The 24,987-nt window shown below is 44.9% G+C and overlaps 1 protein-coding gene across 4 annotated transcripts in view; it reads right to left on the reverse strand.

Annotated features, from left to right (window-relative positions):
• CFAP44 (cilia and flagella associated protein 44) overlaps positions 1-24,987 on the reverse strand; it is a 382,521-nt gene that overhangs the window by 197,018 nt on the left and 160,516 nt on the right. For all 4 annotated transcript variants that reach the window (XM_069202788.1, XM_069202786.1, XM_069202785.1 and 1 more), the window contains 2 exons: positions 17,799-17,961; positions 492-594 (listed from right to left, as the gene is read on the reverse strand). In XM_069202788.1, the coding sequence (XP_069058889.1) occupies positions 492-594; positions 17,799-17,961 (266 nt within the window). The remainder of the gene's footprint in view (positions 1-491; positions 595-17,798; positions 17,962-24,987) is intronic.

The raw sequence follows: 24,987 nt of genomic DNA on the forward strand, positions 1-24,987 counted from the left end.
CATAAAAATAAAGTACCTTTATTTTTAGTATATCTGTGTATTGTGTTTTCTTATGATATTGTGCAAGTGACACTTGTGGTACTGTAGTAGCTTCACACGTCTCCTAGTTCAGCCTAAGCTGCTCTGCTAAGCTACCATTATCTATCAGCCTAAGCTGCTAGACACCCTATACACTAATAAGGGATAACTGGGCCTGGTGCAAGGTGCAAGTACCCCTTGGTACTCACTACAAGCCAGTCCAGCCTCCTACACCACCAAATTATCGATAAGGCCCAATTCCTTCTTAGCGTGGACGATGGGAAGCAAGGGTAATGAAAATGGTTATCTAGTCTAAATATGAGGCAACAGTGTTAAAGTACCAGGAGATGCCCTTGTACGCATGGTGAAAGGTGTGGCTAACTATGGAGCAAGTTTTGAGCAGTACACCCCAGAGTCCATTGCTCGAATAATCTCTGTAATCATAAATTATGAGATAATGCCATGGAACATACCTCTGAGTATTCTGTAAGATTTAAGAGATGGATATTCATAGATTATAATCTTGGGGGATTGTCCTTTTTCAGCTACCGCAAAGTAGTGTTTACTGTAGTGTACCTGGACAAAAAGAAATCATTATTTCAACCTGATAGCATGATCCTCAAATCTAGCACAGCAAAAGCAGGTTTTTCTGTGCCACAAACATTTGTCATAAGCATGTACTCTGCAATATCCATCATCCATAAACCTTACTTTATTGAAAAATACTGGTACAGTGGACAAAAATACATCAGAAAATACAAATGGAAAATAACAAAATATCTATGTAGGCACATTGATAAACATCAAGACAAAAAACAACCCACGATGGTTCCAAAAAATAGTTGCAGCACATGATTATAATTTTCTAATTAAGTTCAGTTACTCTGTAAATCATCACATACACAGCAACATCTAGAATTTTCTGTTCTTAATCAACTACAAAGGACATGATTTGCTGCAAATATAGTTTATACTCAATGACATCATCATCCAGATATATTACAATGAATCATATGATTGGAAAAAAACCATACATGTTTTCATGCCTTTTTTTTTTGGACTAACTAAAATTGTTATGCTAAGATGGCACAGTTTATGATGTATCTGAGTTCAACCGGAAACTAGATGAGATGGCGTTGAACAATCAGGTTCAAAGCTTAATATGGCCAGATATAGATACATTTTTTCCCACAGAGCAAATAGATGTGCACTTGAACAGGTTTGGACACACTAATCAATGCTAGGCATGCATCACACAGTGACACATTCGTTGTTTAAAGTCAATACAATGTGACATTTGTCAAGGATTAACCGCTGAAGAAATACATTGTAAGGAAATGTCCACAAAGTAGGTTCTTGTATTCTCTTTGTTTTATGAACTGCCACAAATGTACAAGTAATGCTCCTCCCCGCCACACTTTTCCAACATCTATGTCCAACTGCCCATATAAGGAATGTTCTCCCACAAGAGTACTATGATGACATCATGAACCCAACATTGCGTGGTCCCTGTACCTACCTAGTAATCCAAACATAACAGTCACATTTTCACACCCATAAGGAGTAAAAATATGTGAAGATCTAAGCGAGCTTGCTGGAAACACAAAGTAATAAAAATAACACATTTTGGTTTTGGTGATAGGAGAACAATCTGGCTTGAATATATGTATTGTCCACATATCAGGAGTCGGGTCACTGTAATTGTAGACATTTTCAGGATTCCTGGGAGACTATATGGTGAATAAGCAAATGCAGTGCTTGTAGGAATAGATAGTTATTTTTAAATGTCGTAAATCCAGCCTTCAGTATAATAACAAATGTATACTTTTTTTAAAATTAAGCTTAGGGTTGCGTTGGAGTTAATATTAAAACAAGGTGACATATTACGTTAAATAATGATACAATATAATTGAATTTAAGGTTATAGTAAGGGTGATATAATAATGACTAAGTTAAATAAAAAGTAAAATGAAGGAATGCATTAGCATTATGGTAAAGTTTAAGGATAGGGATGAGGACTACAGTGAAGACAGGATAAAGAAAGGAAGACAAAGTAAAAGTCATTTCAACTTTATGAGAGCTGGGAGTCGGTAGGTCAATGTAAACGTCTGGAGAGTATAGCCTTGGGGAAGTAAAACTCAGAAATACAAACATACGATTTTATAGGGTACACAATGTTGATTATTATCTGTCAGCTCATCCAAACATATGCATCAATATCTGATTGACTAAATGAATATCAAATAACCTTATATGGTGTCTTGGGAGGATTTTTTTATTGCCCACATGTGTGTTCTGGTCTAGGGCTTTCTTGCAGATTGATCACCCTAAGTGGGAACTGCCTGTCACAGTGATGGGGGTGTCCAGGCACTGGATGAGTGTTTGGGGATGTGTCATGGTGGGAGTAATGGAATGATGGATATCATTCAATGACTGATAGATTTGTTCTAGTGCATGTCCAGTCTATGTCAAAATCAGGGGCATTTTGTCATTGTACCACAGGCATATTAGCAGTTTCTGAATGTGTTGTAATATAGGATAGGACATACATTAAAAGATTTTGGTGCTGAGGGGCAATTTAAGTGCATCTTTGTAGGAAACATCTACTACTGAAATAGAAATAGTTTTGTGTGGGTATGCATGTAATGAAATTTGTTACAAAATGATGGTATGACTTTAAATCTCTGGTATTCGACACCTTTACTTTGGTACAAGGCATAACATTCTTCCCCAGTGAAAGCCGAGAGGTCAGGGTGATGTCACATAATGTCTCTTGGTCATGTTTGATTGAATCCCACAGTATTCAAACATACCACAGAAATCAAATCAAGACTGCAACAAACTTTATTGGAATCATACACAAACTTTTTGAAGCCCAGTGGGGGTTGGAGGTGGGTAGCCTATACATACACAGCCCAAGTGTATCTTAAACCCTTATTTCATCTCAGTGGGCAGAGATAATCAGTAAAACTATTCACACCAATTGTTATCTCACTATAGCAACTGAAAGGTGAGCAAAAGAGGAGTAATACTTACAAAAATATCTATTAAATACTTGACTCACAGTTGAGAATCAAGTGAAGTTAGGCAGAACAGTTTGTCACATGTAGTACATAACATATCAGTGGCCTAGTCTGTCTACTCTTTTTAAGCAACAATAATGCTTAAAGGGAATTCTTGTGAAAAATAAGCTAGGTATACCATAGCCTTCGGCTCTTTTGAGCCTTTACACCCTCTTAATATCAGTTTGAACTTGGATGCATCTGGGTTTGGGCTAAAATGGATTTTGAGGCATCCATTCGAACCTTTCAGAAAATATTTTAACCTTGCCTTTATCACCTTTCAAGTTCAGGACTTTCCAAACCTCTTGGTAACCAGCATATTATTCCTTCAATCGTTCCTGGCTCAAAAGATGTATTTTGCCCAGTGAACAAGTAGAGTCATCCTTCTGCTGAGGTCTACTGTAAGAAATTGTGTTGTTGGCAGACTCGGGTGTGAGCCTAGGTCAAATAGCAACCACAATCCTTGTCAGGGTAAGGCACAAGCAAACCCTAAATTAATTTACGCTCAACCTCCTGGTAGCTTGGCATAGAGCACTTAGGTTTATCTTAAAGGCAATGTGTAAAGTTTTGTGCAACACTTCAAACATTAACACAGTGAAAACACACCACAAAAGGAGCTTACAGAAGAATTAGAAAAATAGAGTAGATTCTAAGAAATAAAATAAGACCAAAGCAACAACAATCCAATGGATAGAACCGGACATATTGAATGTTAAAGTTTTAAGAAAAATAGAGCCAAAAAGCACAAGTGGCTATTGGGGATATCTGATTGTGTCGAACCGGAACAAAATCACAAGTTCAGGCTGACTGAGATGGAGTACAGGCTGGCTACAAAAACAAAGTTAGGCCTGCTCAACAAAGTACCTTAAAGCCTGGTTACGGTGCATTGCGCGGATCCACATCGAAGATGAATCACGCATCCGCGGCAATGCATTAATACCGAGATGCAGCAAGGCTGCTACTTGAGGTCCTATTTTGTCGACATTGAGGATCCCATCAACGGACCGTGCAATGTGAAGGCAGGTGTTAGGGATGCGTTGTGCAGTCGAGGAGAAGCGTCAATTCTGATGAGTGGTGACGCTGTGATGCAGAGCCGTCGACATGGAGACTGCTGTAGACAAGAGATGCAAGGATCTGCTACAGGCAAACATTGTGCAATGGCGGGTCCGAAAGCGATGTGTCGAACCAGATGCAGGATGCAGCAGCGAAGCAAGACTTTTGTGATGGTTCTAATCCACACAGCAGCAGCGATGCATCTGTTCTGCTGGAGGATGTGTTGCTCAGCCGAGGAAATGCATTGGTTTTGTTCAGGGAAGTGTCAGTCAGTAGAGGATGCATCGGTTCTGCTTTAGACCCACATCCAAGGATCCAGAACTGGGGTGGTGCCACTTGGCAAAGTAGATTCACAGATGGCAGAGTCCAAGGGTAGAAGCATGGTGAATGGAAGTATTTTATGTCCATGAGACTTCGGATCAGGAGGCCAGTCAAATAGCGTTTGGAGTCACTCTGGGTTTTGGGTTCAAGGGATGCAGGTCAGGTTCTACTCACCCATTCAAGAGGGCATCAAGCAGCAGGTCAGCACAGCAAAGTAGGAGTCCAGCAAAGTGCAATCTAGCAGAGTGGCAGTCCTTCAGCAGCACAGCAGTCTTTCTTCCTGGCAGAGTATCCACAGGTCCAGAAGTGTACTGAAGTGGTGGTGTCTGAGGTCCATTATTTATACCTTGGTGCCCTGGTTCTGGAAGGTGGAAGAAACGTCTAGACAGTGGCTTTGAAGTACAAGGAATTCCCTTCCCTGTCTCCAGGCTGGCTTGGGTGACAATGGAGGGTTGTTAGGCCCTTTGTATGTAGACAGGACACAGCATATTAAGGTAGACGTAAGGCTGTGTGGAGCTCCTCCCCCCCCCCAATATGACCCAAACTGCCCATTAAGATGCACCTAAGCTCCCATGCTGTGTGGCTGTCTAAGAGGAAAACACAAAGCCTAACCTCCAACTACACCCAGTCATGTGAGACAGGTTGGCTAAGGTAAGAAAATGCCAACTTTCTAAAAGTGGCATTTTCAGAATTGCCAATATAAAATCCGACATTCACCATAAGTTAGATTTTAAATTGTGATTCCAGGGACACCAAACTTGAAAGAACCATCTCTTCCCATTTGGAAATTACACTTATAAAACATAATAAGGCAACTCCAATGTTATCCTATGTGAGAGATAGGCCTTGCAGTAGTGAAAATTAATTTAAGAGCTTTTCACTACTAGGGCATGTAAGACTTAAAATTACATGTCCTTTTTAAATACATTACACCCCGCCCTCTGGGCTGTCCAGGGCCTACCCTAGGGGTGACATATGCATTAAAAAGGAAGGTGTGGGCCTGGCAAAATATTTATTTTCCTGGGTCGAAATGGCAGTTTAAAACTGCACACACTCGCCCTGCAGTGGCAGGTCTGAGACATGTTTTTGAAGAGCTACTTAAGCGGGTGGCACAATCAGTGCCGCAGGCCTACTAGGTCCCAGGATGCTTGTTTCTGGTCCAGGAAGGACCTGGCCTGGCAGTTTGGGCTGGATTATTTCAATAGGGAGCAGGGTCAGGAATAATTTGCATATGGCTGGGTCCAAACTGGGGTGCCATGGTGAGCAAAAAAATGATAGATTAAATCCAGATCTGTGACTAGGGTGAATGTTTGCATTGTTCAGCATTCCGTCCAACATCTGTTCTTTATGCAGGCTTGCTAGTAGCATTTAATTTACAGACCATGGGAACATGAAGTGCACTTCACTAGGGACTTATTAGAAATTAAATATGCAAACTGGGGATGAGCCAACATTAATATGTATTAGAGGAGATAACACAAGCACCTTAGCCCTAGTTAGCAGCGGTAAAGTGCACAGAGTCCTAATACCAGTAAAAACAAGGTTATAAAAATGGAGGAGGAAGGCAAAAAGTTGGGAGGAAGACTACCCTAAGGCTGACAGGCCTAACATCTATGAAAAATCCACCACATCTTTGCACGAATCTATGGTTTGCTTTCTAATCGTCCTAACTAAAGTGAGGGGGATTCCTGAACAAGATTTTAAATGGACTAAATTCTGTTACTTTTTGTGACGCTTCATGACTGGCATGATACACGAGATGGCAAGAAAATGTCCGACTGACTCCTTAAGGTTAGTCATCATGGTTTTCAACATTACTAAAAATGTTCCATTAGCCCATTGTTTTCATGTGTGCACAAGGTGGAAGAGTTATAGTTTCACTCACACTTAGACTTCATTTAGATAAAAATGAAGGTTGTTCTTCTGCTCAAAATCCTATCTTTTGAAAACTACACCTGAAAAAGAGTTTCGAGGGGAAAACCCTCCACTCAAATTCTGCTAAAAGGTTGGAGCGATGATGACAGCTTCCCATATATTGAAGCCTTATCAAAACCCAAGCTCAGGCAAGCAGTGTTAAAATTTAGGGTTGAGATAAATCCATGTTATGCAGATAAGAGTATACAATCAGCAGTGAGGGATGAGTAGGGTATGTGTACTTGTGGGATGAAGACCAAATGTGACGGCCCCATATTTTATTGGATTTTTACGGTTTTTAGATGGGCATAAAGCATCTTTAAAATCAATTTTTATTGAATATGGAATTACAAATCGTGATCATGCTCTAAGCCTGTTAGTGAACATGGGGTTTATGGATGTCACATCTGCAATTGGGAGATTTTTAATTGCGATCCATGAGATTTTAATAGGTTTGATAGGTAATATGTCAGGGAACTGGTGGGTTTTTATGAGATTCCCCAACTTCACTTTATTCCCCACCTCATTGTATGTATGATTTATTGGATTTTTTTTTAATAATCTCTTGTTGTATATACTATTGTAGGATGTATTTATGGTGACGTTTAGAGACTATGGTTTAAATAAACAAAGCTTTTTTACTGACTGACTGACATCTACCATACAATAAGTGCAGTTCCCACCAGAAGTATGCAGATACCAGGGTATGCTGAGCAGGGAAGGCTTGGAGGCTTCAAGGAAAACAGCATGATGGTCTTGTTACAGCTAACACATGATAACCGGGGGGGGGGGTAGAAAACTGCTCTTAGATGACTGGTAAGCATACAGTTAAGTGTTGGTTATTTATGGTCTTTTATGTGAAGAAATGAATGGTGATCTGCCAACTATGCACTGATAAACTGTGATTATTTGTCACATTAAATTATTATTAAATTATGAATTGAAATTCACTCCTTTTTAGGACAGATTCCCAGAAAAGATTTTCTGAGAGTCAGACATCAATAGAAGCTGGATGGAACCAACAAGGTTCCAAACTTGCTTGCAGCGTAACTTGACACGGAACAGGGGGCGCGACTGAAGAACATCAATCAGGTCGCCCACAATATCCAGTTAGGCTGCAACAGCTCCTTATTCCTGGTAAGACCTTCAGCACTATGAAGTTACCGAAAAAGGATGTGCAGACGTGCAAAACTTCAAACCAAATAAATAGCATGATAACATTAGCATGTTGGCAGCTACATTGAAACCAATGGAACAGCAATGCACTATAAACATTGCAATGCCCGCATTTACAGCCATTGACTGCCTCTCTCTCTTGCTTGCTTCTCCTGAGGATATTTAGATCATGCAGAAGAAGGATATATGCAGAGGCTGGGGTGAGAAAAAACAGGAGGCTTTCTCCTCTCCGCCTCCTGTGGTTCATAGTGTCACTGGGGTGGAGCCATGGAAGGAGGAAGGGGGGATTCTCCTCAGCTCATGCATCACCCTCATCTCTAACTAATGAAGGAAAGCAGGTTGGCAGAGCTGAATAGGATTCAGGGCTGGCTGATGCCTTCTTTCACAGCTGTAGCTTTCCATGTTTGGCAGTTACTCCTGCGGCTGTGTGCAGTGTTGGGTGCACAGCCGAAACTGTCAGACACACTCAGCAGACATCTAGAAGGTTCAGAGCAGCAGAGTTTTGTTAGGACATTCTGCACTACTGGAGTGGAATGGCTAATAGCCTTAAAGGCCAATGTAGGGGATAGAACAGCCTTTAAAGCCCAACCACCTTGTGACATGTCCTCACCATATAACACTGGAGTGGGCTTTTAATGGCTGGTACATCTCACTATGTTGTACTGTATGGTTATAATACAATGTTAAAACCTCCACTGAAGACAAAGGAGTGGTTCAGAGTCAAAACAGCTGCTTCAGATCTTCTGCATCAATATTCAGACGTTTCACTCTTGGTTTCTCCCTTTCTAATTTTGAAAGTTCAGCCCTCAGTGGGCAGAGTTTTCTAATAGCATAACAGTCTTGTGTCTTGGGCTACGCCAGTTGTTAAAAGTCCTCTCCCTCGTTATTTGCCCATGCTTGCTTCTCTGGCCTCCCACTTGGAAGAGGGCTGTTAACAACCGGTACAGACACTGGCAGCAAGTTTAAATGCCATATTAGAACATTGGAATGTTCAGATCTCCAGTGCAGACAATGGAGTGCTTCGGGGTTTTTTCTGGCTGGTAAAAGCCCGGAGCGTCAACATTCCATTGTTCTCTATGTTCACAGCAATAGCTGTGAACAAAGCCTCACGGAGCCCGAGGGGATTTTAATCCCCTCGAGCTTCGTGAGGAATTTGTTTTATTTAATAGAACATTCTGCTCTCTAGTGGCAGAATGTTCTAATAGCCTTAGAACCCGCCGTAGCGGGCTCTACCGGACATTAAAGGCCCTCTCCCTTGTTAAAGGTCCTCACCTTCGGCTTGGCCTTTTAACGCGGAAGCGGGCCTTTAATGGCCGGTAGAGCCCACTACAGCAGGTTCTACGGCTATATTAGAACATTGGAATGTTGTACACTCCACTAGAGACAATGGAGTAGCCCAAGCATCAACCTTCCAATGTTCATTGCTCACACCAACAGCGATGAACAAAGGCCTCCCAGAGCCCAAGGGGATTCCAGTCCCGAAGGGCTCTGGGAGGCCTTTTATTTACTAATTAGAACATTCTGCCCTTTAGGGTGGAAAGTTCTAATAGCCTTATAGCCCTCCATAGTGGGCTCTACTGGCCACTTAAGGCTCGCTCCCTTCGGCTCGGGCCTTTAATGCTGGATGGGCCTTTAATGACCGGTATAGCCCACTACAGAGGGTTATAAGGCTATATTACAACATACAATGTTTTGAGCTCAAGGGCAATAATGGCTGGTTTAGATTTTCTGCACCAACATTCCAATTCTTGTCTTTCTGTTTTTCCCTGTTTATTTTAGAACAGTCTACCCTTAGGTGGTGCAATGTTATAAGACAATTATAGCCCTTCTGCCTCTGGCTATATCAGTAGTTACAAACACTCTCCCCCTTTAGAAACGGGTATAGGCCTCAACAGCAATGGTTTAAAAATGTCTAGGGCCCATGGTTCAACCTCAAGTGCCTAAAAGCATTTATTTCTGTTGTGTGCACTACACTAGCTCATTCACTTAAGTCTATACTCAATAAAAATGTAGGCCTAAACTGCGCAGAGATTGATGCATTTTTTAGATTAAAAATCTTAAGGAGTATAAGTGTGTGAGAAACTGGGGCTGATTGCAGAGGCCCCCTAACTTTTTGCCCCCATTTTCCACTTTATGCTGGTGTTTTCCTGACTCTGATGGTGCCCTGGGTACTGCTAACCAGTCCCAGGGCCTGTGCTCTGTGTAAAATGGATATGCAAATTAGGCTAATTATAATTGGCTAAGTTAACCTACCTATAAGTCCCTAGTATATGGTAGGGCATGTAGGTTTAGGGACCACAGCATAGGTGGTGCACACCTAGGTGCATTGCTGAGGTGCCCAGTGTCATTTTAAAAGCAAGCCTGCCTTGCTGGCTGCTTTTAAATTAAAGTTATATGCAAATTCGACTTTGGAATTAAAGGTACTTCCAAAGTCTTAAACTACCTTATTTTTACATATAAGTCACCCCTAAGGTGTGCCCTATGTGCCCCTAGGGCTGGGTGCCATGTAACTATAAGCAGGGACTTTATAAAAATAGATTTATAAGCCCTGGTGAGGTAAAAACAGCCAAATTCGTTTTTCCCTCATTGAAGTAAATGGCCTTCATAGGCTAGAATGGGCAGACTTTATTTTAAATTTTAAAGTCTCCTTAAATGTTACATACCAAGAATTTGGTATCAAATTGATTGTTATAATAAATCCCACAACTTCCAGTTGTTGGATTTAATATAACTAGTGCAGGTAAAAAGTTTAGACTTTACCTAAAAAGTTGCCAATTTCAGCTCTGCATTGTTTTTGCTCCTGTGCTCTGATTGGCCAGCCTGCAGCAGCTTCTGCCAGGCTACTTTAATGAGGTGTGAAGTGGCCTGACTTCACACAAAGGAATGTGCTTGGGGGAGAGAATCTCCCCTCAGCAGATGGGGAAGCAGGAAGGGGGAGGGCTGCCAAACTGGTCTTCAAAGGCAGAGAAGGACATCTGGAGCACCCAGCAACACCCCCACATCCTGCAACCCCAGACAGCTAGGTGGCCCCTTGATTAGATTAGGAGAGGGCAGGAGAGGGGTGTGTTTATGATTTTTAGCCACACCAGTGGGTGGGCTCAGCCAGATCTCTCCTCTAAAAATCAGATTCATCCATTTTGGATTTTTAGAGACTATTGCCTTCTGGGATGGATTTTTGCCACACTTCCCAGGAAGTGGTCATCACAGGGGGACGACCCTGTCCCTGATTGGAGGACCAGGGCCCCCCTGCTTTTCACCCAGGAGCAAGGATAAAACTGGCAGACCTGCACCCACGCCTCAGATCCCCACCAAATTTCAAGAAGAAAGAACTACAAGGAGAAGAAGGACTGCCCTGCTGGACCCCTGGCCTGCACCTGGACCCTGCACTCAGAAAGACTGCACCAGCTGCACACTTGGGCTTCACCACAAGAAGGACTTTGCCTGGCTTCCACTGGTTCAAGGAGGGACTCCCTGTTTGCTACAGGTGAAAAATTGCTAACCAGAGTCCCCTGCACCAACTCCTGAAAAAGTGACCAGCTGACCACTGCCCAGTGGCCAAAAAGGAGTTTGCGCCAGGTGCACTCTGGGAGTTGAAGTCCGCACTTCCCAAGGACCATCACAGAACTTCTGGACCCTTGGGGTGAGCTGTGGACCCCAAAAGAACCTTAAAAGAACATCTGGGTGAAGCCCCAGAAGTTTGGAAAAGATTGGAGAAATTTTAGAAAAAAGCTCCATAAAGTGACCGACTCGACGCGGAAATTCTAGCCGGCTTGCCTCAACCGCGACCCGGCCTGACTTCGTGGTTCGTCCCGGTCAAGAAAAACATCCGAAAAAGAGACTAAGTCCGAACGTAAAAAGTTGACCGGGACCTTCCAGCCATCGTATCCGAGAAGGGCTCCACGGACGTCGGATCAAGATCCAGGTTTACCCCGGTCGAAGGATTTTCATCTCGAAAAAACGACTAAGTCCGAAGGTAGAAATCACCACCGAGGAAACCGACTTCGCGTATCCGGACAAGGGCTCCAGGAGGTCGGATCCAACTGGCAGGTTCGTCCCGGTGAAGAAAAACTTCAAAATAAAGACTAAGTCAGAAGGTAACTTTTTAACCGAGGCTTCCCGCGACCTGTATCCGAGCAGGGCTCCATCGCGGTCGGCCTGAAAGTTTGACTTTGTCCCGGTCCTGGTGCAACCAGATGACCCGATTGGCGCTTTTCGTTTCTGAGCGCTAGAAAATAATAATACTTTAAAAATTCATATCTCCGGTTCCCCTGAACCGATTTTAATCGTTTTTGTGTCATTTTAAAGATAAAAATATAAGCTATTTTTATAAATTGGTTTTGGATTTTTAAACTGTTTCCTGTGTTTTATTTAATTACTGTTTTGTGATATTTGAATGCTTTACACTTTGTCTCCTAAGTTAAGCCTTGACGCTCGATGCTAAGCTACCAAGGGTAGAGCTGGGATTAATTTACTGAGACCTAACTGTACTTTTGTGGAGGTTTGTGGCTTGTTGCTAGGTGTAGGTACCTACCTGCCCTATCAATAACCCATTTTCCAACATAATTGGAAGCAGCGACGGGATCCTGTACTTGTGTTCAATATCACGTTACAGTTTTAGGTAAAACAAATTAAAAATCCTTTAAATTGTCCTAGTGCAAAAATTGTTTTTAATTTTTAAATTTGGATTAATTTCAATTATTGAATTTTTGTAATTTTTCTAAATTATTGTTTCCAATTTTTGCAAAAAGTTTTTGTGACACAAAACTAGGGAACCATGGAGCTTGATCTGGCTAGCCTACCCACACTGACAGTAGTCCAGCTTAGGGGGTTGTGTACTGAAAGAGGGTTGCCTGCAACCACTGATCTCAGGAAGCAAATCCTGATCACATCCCTGACAGCATGGGCTGAGGCCCAAGAGGTAGAGACAGAGGAAGCTCCAGAGGGGGAAGAAAAAGAGGAAGATGCTAACTCTAACCACTCAGGGGAGGAAAGGCATCAGACCCCAAGTGAGGAAGAGGAGGAACGGTCCTCACTGGATACAGTCACTAGGGGCAGACCCAAAGCTAGTGGTAGGAAGAGGGTCCTTTCAGGAGGAGAGAACCCATCCATCAGGGAAAGAGAGCTGCAAGCCCAGCTAGCCTACATAGCTTTGGAAGCAGAGAAGCTGGCCCTAGAGAAGAAAAAGTGGGCATACAAAGAAAAAAGAGATGGAAGCAGCGATAAAGAAGCTGAGGTGTCCATGGGTGGGGGAGTTTGCCCCAGATTACCCAAGGGGGTAGTTCCTGCTTATATAGAGGGGGATGACATAGATAAGTGGCTAGGGGCCTTTGAGAGGGCACTCCAAATGAGAAGGGTTAAGCCTCAATACTGGGGTTCCCTTTTGTGGGAGTTGGTCCCCAACTCAGGGAGGGATAGGCTTCTGACCTTAAGGGGGGAGGAGGCAGATTCATACCCTAGTATGAAGAGGTGCTTAGTCAAGAAGTTTGGTCTGACCCCAGAGCAATATAGAATGAAGTTCAGGGACACCCAGAAGGTCAGTACCCAGTCTTGGGTTGACTTTGTGGACACCTCACTAAAGGCACTAGAGGGCTGGATTATTGGCAACAAAGTAAATACTTATGAGGGGTTAAACAATCTGATCATGAGAGAGCACATCTTGACCAATTGTATCCAAGAAAGGTTACGCCAGCATCTAGTGGACTCTAAGCTGACCAACCCTAGAGAGCTAGGGGAGGCAGCTGATGAGTGGTTGAGAACCAGGGTGGTTGTCAAGTCCCAGGGGGGAGACTCCAAGAAGGGGGGGACAGGTCCCCAAAAACCTAAGGAGGGAGGTGGTAAGCCCACCACAGAGACTCCCTCTGTACCCCAGAACCCTAAGAAGGAGGAGAGTAAATCCCACTCCCACTCTGACATGCAGAGACAGGGAGACCCAGGGTTAAAAAAGCTCTTGGACAGTAGGGCTTGCTTTGACTGTCATCAGACAGGTCACTTCAGAGGAGATGCAGCCTGTCCAAAGAAGGTGGTTAGCACTGGGCTGTCCAGTGTAGCCATAGAGGAGGATTCCTCAGATGATGAAGTCCTCCTAGCATTGTGCTGGGAGACAGGACCAGATGGTAAGCTGGTGATCCCTGAGGGTGGGAGTAGGCACTTCCACCACATTCAAGTGAATGGGATCCCTACCACTGGCCTGAGAGACACCTGTGCCAGTCACACTGTAGTGAGTGACCGGTTAGTGACCCCAGACATGTATGTCCCAGGAAAGACAAAGAAAGTCAGGATAGCCACAGGGGAGGTCACCTCCAAACCTGTAGCCATAGTGCCCCTAGAGAGGGAGGGTATCCTTGACTGGATTAGGGTGGTAGTCAGTGCTGACCTTCCCCTAGATTGTATCCTGGGCAATGACCTCCCAGAGGTGAGTCTGGTCACAGATGGGGTGGTCGCCCAGGGCGCCCCCCCTACGCAAAGTCCTGGGGAGTCAGTCCCTACAGTTAGGAGACAGGGGTCCCCAAGAAAAGGAAAGAAGAAAAGGAAGGGTAGGCCACTCTTAAAGAGAGTTCCAAGGAGCCAAAGGCCTTCTGCCCCAGTAGGGGGGGAGCCCAGAGTTGGCACTGGTGAGGCCTCACCTGACCCCAAGGAAGTCCTGAGTAGTCAGGCAGCTGTCCAGATGCAAGGTGTTGCCCCTGCACTGACAGAAGGGAGAGTGGAAGGAGGGTGTCTGCCACAGGAGGTGGTAGCCCCCCACTCTAGACAGCAAGAGGGGTACCAGGACCCCAAAGATGCCCCTAAAGCAGCTCAGCCACCTGTCAGTGGAGAGCTTAGGGTGTGGTTCTGGGTACTGACAGCTGTCAGTAGCCTCTGCTGGGTGCTAGCCTTCCTGGCAGCACTGTACTTGGCCTGGGAGGCAGACCCCAGGGCCAATAGCAAAGTAGGCCCCCTGACCCTATTGGTCATGGTGGGGTTGCTCAAGTGTTGGGTGACCTCTTTGGGTAAGCTAGGTGTTGCCCTAGCAAAGTTAGGAGTAGGGGAGGTGGGCACCTCACTACCCAAGTTGGCAGAGAGAGAGGAGGAAGACCCCCCTAGAGGGAAGTTTCAGTTTGAAATGGGTCCTTTCATTGTTGGGGTGGGTTCACTACCCAGAGGGAGAGACCCTGACAGGAGGATGTAAGGCAGAGTAGGCCCTGCAAAGAGACAGCCAGTTTTCTACACTGTCTTCCTCGCCTAACAAGCCAGGAAGACTCTCCCAGGGTTGGGCTGAGTCTCCTGGGCGTGTGGGCTGGGGGGGGGTTGTGTGAGAAACTGGGGCTGATTGCAGAGGCCCCCTAACTTTTTGCCCCCATTTTCCACTTTATGCTGGTGTTTTCCTGACTCTGATGGTGCCCTGGGTACTGCTAACCAGTCCCAGGGCCTGTGCTCTGTGTAAAATGGATATGCAAATTAGGCTAATTATAATTGGCTAAGTTAACCTACCTATAAGTCCCTAGTATATGGTAGGGCATGTAGGTTTAGGGACCACAGCATAGGTGGTGCACACCTAGGTGCATTGCTGAGGTGCCCAGTGTCATTTTAAAAGCAAGCCTGCCTTGCTGGCTGCTTTTAAATTAAAGTTATATGCAAATTCGACTTTGGAATTAAAGGTACTTCCAAAGTCTTAAACTACCTTATTTTTACATATAAGTCACCCCTAAGGTGTGCCCTATGTGCCCCTAGGGCTGGGTGCCATGTAACTATAAGCAGGGACTTTATAAAAATAGATTTATAAGCCCTGGTGAGGTAAAAACAGCCAAATTCGTTTTTCCCTCATTGAAGTAAATGGCCTTCATAGGCTAGAATGGGCAGACTTTATTTTAAATTTTAAAGTCTCCTTAAATGTTACATACCAAGAATTTGGTATCAAATTGATTGTTATAATAAATCCCACAACTTCCAGTTGTTGGATTTAATATAACTAGTGCAGGTAAAAAGTTTAGACTTTACCTAAAAAGTTGCCAATTTCAGCTCTGCATTGTTTTTGCTCCTGTGCTCTGATTGGCCAGCCTGCAGCAGCTTCTGCCAGGCTACTTTAATGAGGTGTGAAGTGGCCTGACTTCACACAAAGGAATGTGCTTGGGGGAGAGAATCTCCCCTCAGCAGATGGGGAAGCAGGAAGGGGGAGGGCTGCCAAACTGGTCTTCAAAGGCAGAGAAGGACATCTGGAGCACCCAGCAACACCCCCACATCCTGCAACCCCAGACAGCTAGGTGCCCCCTTGATTAGATTAGGAGAGGGCAGGAGAGGGGTGTGTTTATGATTTTTAGCCACACCAGTGGGTGGGCTCAGCCAGATCTCTCCTCTAAAAATCAGATTCATCCATTTTGGATTTTTAGAGACTATTGCCTTCTGGGATGGATTTTTGCCACACTTCCCAGGAAGTGGTCATCACAGGGGGACGACCCTGTCCCTGATTGGAGGACCAGGGCCCCCCTGCTTTTCACCCAGGAGCAAGGATAAAACTGGCAGACCTGCACCCACGCCTCAGATCCCCACCAAATTTCAAGAAGAAAGAACTACAAGGAGAAGAAGGACTGCCCTGCTGGACCCCTGGCCTGCACCTGGACCCTGCACTCAGAAAGACTGCACCAGCTGCACACTTGGGCTTCACCACAAGAAGGACTTTGCCTGGCTTCCACTGGTTCAAGGAGGGACTCCCTGTTTGCTACAGGTGAAAAATTGCTAACCAGAGTCCCCTGCACCAACTCCTGAAAAAGTGACCAGCTGACCACTGCCCAGTGGCCAAAAAGGAGTTTGCGCCAGGTGCACTCTGGGAGTTGAAGTCCGCACTTCCCAAGGACCATCACAGAACTTCTGGACCCTTGGGGTGAGCTGTGGACCCCAAAAGAACCTTAAAAGAACATCTGGGTGAAGCCCCAGAAGTTTGGAAAAGATTGGAGAAATTTTAGAAAAAAAGCTCCATAAAGTGACCGACTCGACGCGGAAATTCTAGCCGGCTTGCCTCAACCGCGACCCGGCCTGACTTCGTGGTTCGTCCCGGTCAAGAAAAACATCCGAAAAAGAGACTAAGTCCGAACGTAAAAAGTTGACCGGGACCTTCCAGCCATCGTATCCGAGAAGGGCTCCACGGACGTCGGATCAAGATCCAGGTTTACCCCGGTCGAAGGATTTTCATCTCGAAAAAACGACTAAGTCCGAAGGTAGAAATCACCACCGAGGAAACCGACTTCGCGTATCCGGACAAGGGCTCCAGGAGGTCGGATCCAACTGGCAGGTTCGTCCCGGTGAAGAAAAACATCAAAATAAAGACTAAGTCAGAAGGTAACTTTTTAACCGAGGCTTCCCGCGACCTGTATCCGAGCAGGGCTCCATCGCGGTCGGCCTGAAAGTTTGACTTTGTCCCGGTCCTGGTGCAACCAGATGACCCGATTGGCGCTTTTCGTTTCTGAGCGCTAGAAAATAATAATACTTTAAAAATTCATATCTCCGGTTCCCCTGAACCGATTTTAATCGTTTTTGTGTCATTTTAAAGATTAAAATATAAGCTATTTTTATAAATTGGTTTTGGATTTTTAAACTGTTTCCTGTGTTTTATTTAATTACTGTTTTGTGATATTTGAATGCTTTACACTTTGTCTCCTAAGTTAAGCCTTGACGCTCGATGCTAAGCTACCAAGGGTAGAGCTGGGATTAATTTACTGAGACCTAACTGTACTTTTGTGGAGGTTTGTGGCTTGTTGCTAGGTGTAGGTACCTACCTGCCCTATCAATAACCCATTTTCCAACAAAGTGGAAATCCACTAGAGTTGTACTTTCCCAGTATACTCCCATGTTTTCCTCGGTTACACTCCTGGGGACTGTCCACTGGATTACTGTTAAGGTTGCTGGTGTCACCCTCTAAAAATATGGTATTATCTAGGGAAGTTTCCCATTCAAACTTCATACTAGCAGGATCAGAATGCAAAATGCTCCATAAAATACTCCCCCATATCAGCATTACTAATTATGATGCCACACAGTGCATAGTGTTAGCTTAAGAAACGGTCTGTATGTTCTCAATGTCAATAGCTCTTACCATCCCAAAAACAAGAAAATAATTCAACTATACATTGGCTTTTAAGATCATGCAGACCTACTCACTAGTTTTGACACCTCTCATTAAAGTTTACATTTTCAGTAAGAATTTGCAAAATCGAGCCATTCCTCATGAACTGTGATTTTATCGATAAACATTGTTGGAGCCTTGAGTAATCGTTGGCATCTTACCGCAATATTTCCAATCCCACCGCCGCTGCAGCATCTCAGGTAGGTGTGCTCTTTGGTTTTAACATTTAGAATAACGACTAAGCTGCCAGCAATGTAAATGATTGTGTGGTCATCCAGCAACTCCAAATTGGCTCTTTTTGTGCAGTTGTACCCAAAGGAGTGTCTGGGGTGCGAGTGGTTAAGGAAACAATTGTCCATACACAAAGAATTGTTGGTTCTCCTCAGCAAATCAATGTCAGTTTCAAAGAAAATTGACTTAAACGACCTTGCCTGCACCACATCCACATTTAAAGGGTGCAGTCATTTTGAAGTAATGTTGGCATATCAAGCTAATTAAGAATTGTTCTCATTTTTAACAGATCTTTAGCTTCTCTCCATTCACAATTAATTGGTCTGTTAATCAACAGCATGTAAAATTGTATGCGAGGAAAGTATAAACTCCCGGAAGGTTTCCACTGAGTGGGTTAGAGTGACATCATATACAACAAAGGGTGAAGGCTGAGAACCAAGAGGTGAAACATGTCTTTTCTGTAGTGATGCCCTTTTGGAGGACCCTCGTTGGTTACCCATTTTTAGCTTCATTTCATATTTTAGAGGTTTTAGCTGTATTGCTTTTAGGAATATATTGCACAAGTTGCTTGTTTTAGTTAGCCTTTTCTCGACAGATAATCAGTATATTTTGTTCAAGGCTAGAAACACAGTACACAATATCCCAATGCTTGTGTTGCCAGTTCAGCTTCTAACATCTGGACATAACATTGCATCAGAGCTGTGCTACTAACAGAGTGGTGAGCTTATTATATAACTGATGCATTGACCCGGAAAGGGCAGAGGGGGCACTCCAGCCGCGACCGTCCTGGGGCGAATGCTGTGTTCAGTATGCACCACTGCTGACACTAATCTTCCAGCTTCCCAAATGGATTGCCATCTATACTGTGGGCTGACTCCTAATGCAGTTTCCAGGTATGGGGCTACGGCTAGCCTCTTAGAGCGAACAGAGGTTACACGTGCTACACTTTCATTATAGTTTTAGGGTTATGTAGAACATCCTGAAATAATTTATCATGGTTGGTTTATTCCTCCTCCTTACCACGTTTGTAATGCTGGTTACTCTGCTTTGTTTCATCAGTCCAATTATCACAGCTCATTCTCTCAGCGCAAGATTATGATTGTTTCAATAAATGTTTTGAAAACGTATCTCGTATCTCTCTTGTGTTTCACCTGGGCGTGCGTGGGTAATTCAACAAAAGGGTGAGATCTGTTTTTATGACTTCCTTGGGAGTTCGAGTGTCATGTTTAGTTTGCCATAATCACTTTTCACCTGGCTAAGGTTAGCGGTTTGCGTGAGGCACTGTGAGCTGGCCAGGAATTGGGCCGACAGCTCTTTATGGTGTGGGAGGACTTAGGGCCTGATTTAGAACTCAGCGGACAGGTTACACCTTGATAACGGTCACAAATATCCCATCCCCTGAAATCTAAATCCTAATATATCCAATGTGATTTAGATTTCTGTGGACCGTTCATCCGTCAGAGTTTCCCGTCCACCGAGTTCTAAATCAGACCCTTAGTCTCTCACATTCTGAAGTTCTGTCACCCTAATACGCAGTCCTATCGTTTTAGTAGGAATCGTATAACACTTCATTGATACCTCCCTTGGGGTGTGGTAAGTGTAAGAAAGTAAGAGTGATGCAGTTGATCTGACACTAAGAACTCCAGGATACCTAACCTGTCTGTGAGAAAACAGGGCTGATTGCAGAGGCCCCATAACTTTTTGCCCCCATTTTCCTCTTTTTGCTGGTGTTTTCCTGACTTTGATGGTGCCCTGGGTACTACTAACCAGTCCCAGGGCCTGTGCTCTGTGTAAAATGGATATGCTAATTAGGCTAATTATAATTGGCTAAGTTAACCTACCTATAAGTCCCTAGTATATGGTAGGGCATGTAGGTTTAGGGACCACAGCATAGGTGGTGCACACCTAGGTGCACTGCTGAGGTGCCCAGTGTCATTTTAAAAGCAAGCCTGCCTTGCTGGCTGCTTTTAAATTAAAGTTATATGCAAATTCGACTTTGGAATTAAAGGTACTTCCAAAGTCTTAAACTACCTTATTTTTACATATAAGTCACCCCTAAGGTGTGCCCTATGTGCCCCTAGGGCTGGGTGCCATGTAACTATAAGCAGGGACTTTATAAAAATAGATTTATAAGCCCTGGTGAGGTAAAAACAGCCAAATTCGTTTTTCCCTCATTGAAGTAAATGGCCTTCATAGGCTAGAATGGGCAGACTTTATTTTAAATTTTAAAGTCTCCTTAAATGTTACATACCAAGAATTTGGTATCAAATTAATTGTTGTAATAAATCCCACAACTTCCAGTTGTTGGATTTAATATAACTTGTTCAGGTAAAAAGTTTAGACTTTACCTAAAAAGTTGCCAATTTCAGCTTGCATTGTTTTTGCTGCTGTGCTCTGATTGGCCAGCCTGCAGCAGCTTCTGCCAGGCTGCCTTGATGAGGTGTGAAGTGGCCAGGCTTCACACAAAGGAATGTGCTTGGGGGAGAGAATCTCCCCTCAGCAGATGGTGAGGCAGGAAGGGGGAGGGCTGCCAAACTGGTCTTCAAAGGCAGAGAAGGACATTTGCAGCACCCAGAAACACCCCCACATCCTGCAACCCCAGACAATTAGGTGCCCCCTTGATTAGATTAGGAGAGGGCAGGAGAGGGGTGCGTTTATGATTTTTAGCCACACCAGTGGGTGGGCTCAGCCAGATGTAACCTCCAAAAATCAGATTCATCCATGTTGGATTTTTAGAGACTGTTGCCTTCTGGGATGGATTTTTGCCACACTTCCCAGGAAGTGGTCATCACAGGGGGACGACCCTGTCCCTGATTGGAGAACCAGGGCCCCCCTGCTTTTCACCCAGGAGCAAGGATAAAACTGGCAGACCTGCACCCACGCCTCAGATCCCCTCCAGAATTCAACAAGAAAGGAACTAAAGAAGAAGAAGGACTGCCCTGCTGGACCCCTGGCCTGCACCTGGACCCTGCACTCAGAAGGACTGCACCAGCTGCACACTTGGGCTTCACCACAAGAAGGACTTTGCCTGGCTTCAACTGGTTCAAGGAGGGACTCCCTGTTTGCTACAGGTGAAAAATTGCTAAACCAGAGTCCCCTGCACCAACTCCTGAAGAAAGCGACCAGCTGACCACTGTCCAGTGGCCAAAAAGGAGTTCGCGCCAGGTGCATTCTGGGAGTTGAAGTCTGCACCCCCCAAGGACCATCACAGAACTTCTGGACCCTTGGGGTGAGCTGTGGACCCCAAAAGAACCTTTTTTTTTTTTTTTTTTTTTTTTTTTTTTAAATGTGTTTTTATTATTTATTATCACACAACAAAATTACACAAGTGAAAGCTGACAATAAGAGTAACATTTGCAACAGGTTCGTTCATCACATCACCCTAGACGGCTTATGTACCATGACTGGGCTATGCTGTGCTTCGCCCACTTCCGCGCCACTGCCAGAGAGAACGTGTTGCCACGGGCTGGAGCAGGGGGGGGAATAGTCCTGACTGGACATCATATTAAAGCATCCTGTTGCATTGGAAAGAAAAAAAAAAAAAAAAAAAAAAAAAAAAAAAAGAAAAAAACAGAAAAAAGAAAAGAAAGAAAGACAAAGAGGGGAAATACTGTGGGGGGGGGGGGATAAAGGCTGGGGGGGGCCCTCAAGACGGAGGAAGCGGGGGCAGAGGAGGAAAGGAAGACACGCGCGCGAGCATTGGGTCATGCGTCCCTTTGTGTGCTGGTGTTATTGCTAGTTGGTTACCGCCTATTAGGTTATACAATTTCATGTTGTCTACCCCAGCTCCTGTCCGCCTTCCTCTATTTGACATTCTGATTCGAGCCTGATGAAGGGTGGTTGCGCGCTATCACTGGGGGATTACAGCTATTTAGGACTATAAAATGCAGATTTTAATGTTCGTTGGGGGGATCATTCAGGGCGGGCGTTCGTCATCTTTTCTTTCTATTATTGCTACGAAAGAGTTCCAGGTGTCAAGACCTTTGACCAGAACACCCTTTGTTGATAGGAGCTGCAGCGTGTCGGCTTCGGCCCTGGCCCAACGCCGCAGCTCCGATCGCCATTGTTCAATGCTCGGCGCGTCTGGTGCCTTCCAGTGCATGGCTATGAGGCGTCTGTACAACACCAGTGCCAGCGCTATGCATCTTAGGGTTTGTTTCCGTCTTTTAAGGCTTGGACCTACACCCAGCAAACACAGCTCCGGGGTGGGGGACATTTCAACAGCTGTCCAATCAACAAGCAGTACTATTATGTCTTCCCATACTTTCCGGATTGGAGGGCATTCCCAGGTCATGTGGTAAAAGGTGGCTTCGGGGGTGGCGCATCTAGGGCATGTTTGCTTTGAGTGGGGGAAAATACGGGTTATTCGGTGAGGTGATAAATATGTTTGATGTAAATAATTAAACTGGGTATAGCGAAAACGCGGGTTGCGTGATACTTCTTTTGTCATTGTCAACGCCTGATTCCAAGCGGGTTGTGGTAGAGGCTCTGCTAGCACTGCATCCCACTTGTTCTTTGATTGTACTTGTTTATCTTCAGCGCAAGAAGTTAAGATTATGTATGCTCTTGACACATTTATTGAATCTTCTATGCTACCTAGCAACTCATGCAATCTAGGGGAGATATTTGGTTCTGAGTTTTCATTGCCCCAGCAAAACCTTAGTGTCTGGCGTACAGCTCCATATGCTATAAAGCTTCCGCGCCCCAGTTCATATTTATCAATTAGTGTATTGAAAGTTAGGAGGCGTCCTTCACTATAGATGTCGCCGATGGTGCGTATTCCCTTTTCTGACCAACTGTTCAGGCCGACTCTAGCTGCTATGTTGGCTATTTTCGAGATGGCCAAAAATGGAAGCCTGGGGGAATATTGTGGTGTTTTATTGTTCATGATCACATGGTGGCCCCATATCCAGTGCGCAATTTTCAGTAGTATGTTGCGTGGGTGTTTGGGGGATTCGCGATTCATCAAGTATTGTATTAAGCCCCTGTTCCCCAAAGACGAGTGGATCATCTGTGATTCAGCTCCGTCTGGACGGCTTAGCCAGGATGAGATCCATTGTAACTGGGAAGCTGCGTAGTACATTTCGAATCTAGGCGCTCCCATTCCACCCATTGTTAGTGGGTGGTGTAATTTTGTTAGTGCCACTCGTCGTCTGCCGTTGCCCCATATGAGATTTATTAATAGGCTATTCAGAGGTTTAAAGAAAGAGGCTGGGAGAGTCAGTGGGAGGGCCATGAAGAAGTACAACAATCGGGGCAGGATCACCATCTTCGCTATGGCTACTCTGCCCAATGGTGATAGAGGGAGTGAGCACCAGAAGGGCAGGGAGCCTCTAATGGATCGAATCGCCTGCCCCAAGTTGCCGTCCCTGAGATCTCGTGCGTCGTGATATATGTTTACACCCAAGTATTTGAAAGTGGTGTAACACCATTTCAGTTCGCCAGGGTTGGAGGATAATCTGTGTGCTTCAGGGACAGGACACATAGGGAATATGCACGACTTAGACCAATTTACCTTGAGTCCGGCCAACGTGCCAAACCTGTGCAGTAACTTCAGCACTTCAGGTAGGGATTTTTGGTGATCTCGTAAGAAAATAAGTGCATCGTCTGCATATAGCGACACTATACGGTGTGTGTGGTCGTCTCGGATGCCCCATGCAGGGGCTACCGCTCGTAGGTGAGCTGCTAAGGGTTCGATTGCGAGGGCGAATAAAAGCGGGGATAATGGGCAGCCCTGCCTGGTTCCTCTCTCTATTTTAAACGGTTGCGAAATCGTGTCGCCCGTTTTGACTCTTGCAGAAGGGTTAGTGTAGAGTACCTCTATCCATCTGATGAATGTTCGACCGAAGCCCATACGGCGCAACGTCTCCATCAAAAAGGGCCAACCCAGCGTGTCGAATGCTTTTTCTATGTCCAGTGATACTGCCACTTGAGCATAGTCATCCGTTCGTGAGTTCGCCATAAGGCGCAATAAGTTTCGGATATTGCTAAATGTGCTCCGGCCAGGTATAAATCCAGCCTGGTCGTGATGTATCAGGTCCGGCATACATGGGAGCAAGCGGTTGGCTAGCAGTTTACCGAGTAGCTTACAGTCTGTGTTCAGTAGTGATAGTGGTCTATATGAACGTACATCCAATGGGTCTCTCCCCGGCTTAGGTAGCACTGCTATCAGCGCTTCACGGCATGTGTCTGGTAGTTGTCCACGCTCTAGCGCCTCCGTCAGCATCTCTAGATATGGGGTTAGTGTTTGAGTCGGGAACATGCTATAGTATTCAATAGGCAGTCCATCATTGCCTGGTGCTTTGCCATGCGGCAATTGTTTTAGGGCCTGCTATATCTCATTGATATCAATTGGTCTTTCCAGGTCTGCAACCTGAGCGGTCGTTAGTTGTTTCAGCTCGATATCAGTAAAAAACTCGCTCAGTGATGTTTCGGGTGGGGGGACGGGAGCTTTGTATAGTGTGCTGTAATACTCCTTAAAGGCTAGGTTGATATCGGCCTGTGCATTTACTATTAGTCCTGTTTCTAATCGGATGGCTCCTATGGGGGATTTCCGGCCACCATTGTGTATGAGCCATGACAGTAATTTACCCGATCTGTCACCCTCTGCGTGGTTACGAGCTATGTAGTGTCGATGATCAAACAGACCTAGTCGTCTATCAGCTTCGTACCATTGTGCGCGCTTTCCAGCTAGTTCTGTGTGTGTAATCTCGCCCCTGGCGAAGTCTTTCTCAAAAGAATGTACTTCCTTTTCTAAGTTACTAAGCTCACGTGCTAGTGTTTGACGCGCGCCGACTGTTGCTGAGATGCATGTTCCTCGTGTGACTGCCTTATGTGCGTCCCATTCTGTTGATCTAGAGCCCGTTGTCCCCTTGTTTTGGATGAAGTAAGAGGATATGTGTATGGCTAATTCATCTCGGAAAGGGGGGTCTTGTAGCAATCGGGTCTGGAGGCGCCAAGTTGGGATGCATGCGCGCGGGCTGCCCCATCTGAAATGAGCGATGAGAGGGGAGTGATCTGAGATTACCCTAGCGGTGTAATCAGCGCTAGTGATCTTGTGGGTGATGTCTTGGGAGATGAGGATAAGGTCTATGCGAGTGTGGAGGAGGTGTACTGGGG

Source organism: Pleurodeles waltl, chromosome 8 (assembly GCF_031143425.1).
Source record: "Pleurodeles waltl isolate 20211129_DDA chromosome 8, aPleWal1.hap1.20221129, whole genome shotgun sequence".
NCBI lineage: Eukaryota > Metazoa > Chordata > Amphibia > Caudata > Salamandridae > Pleurodeles > Pleurodeles waltl.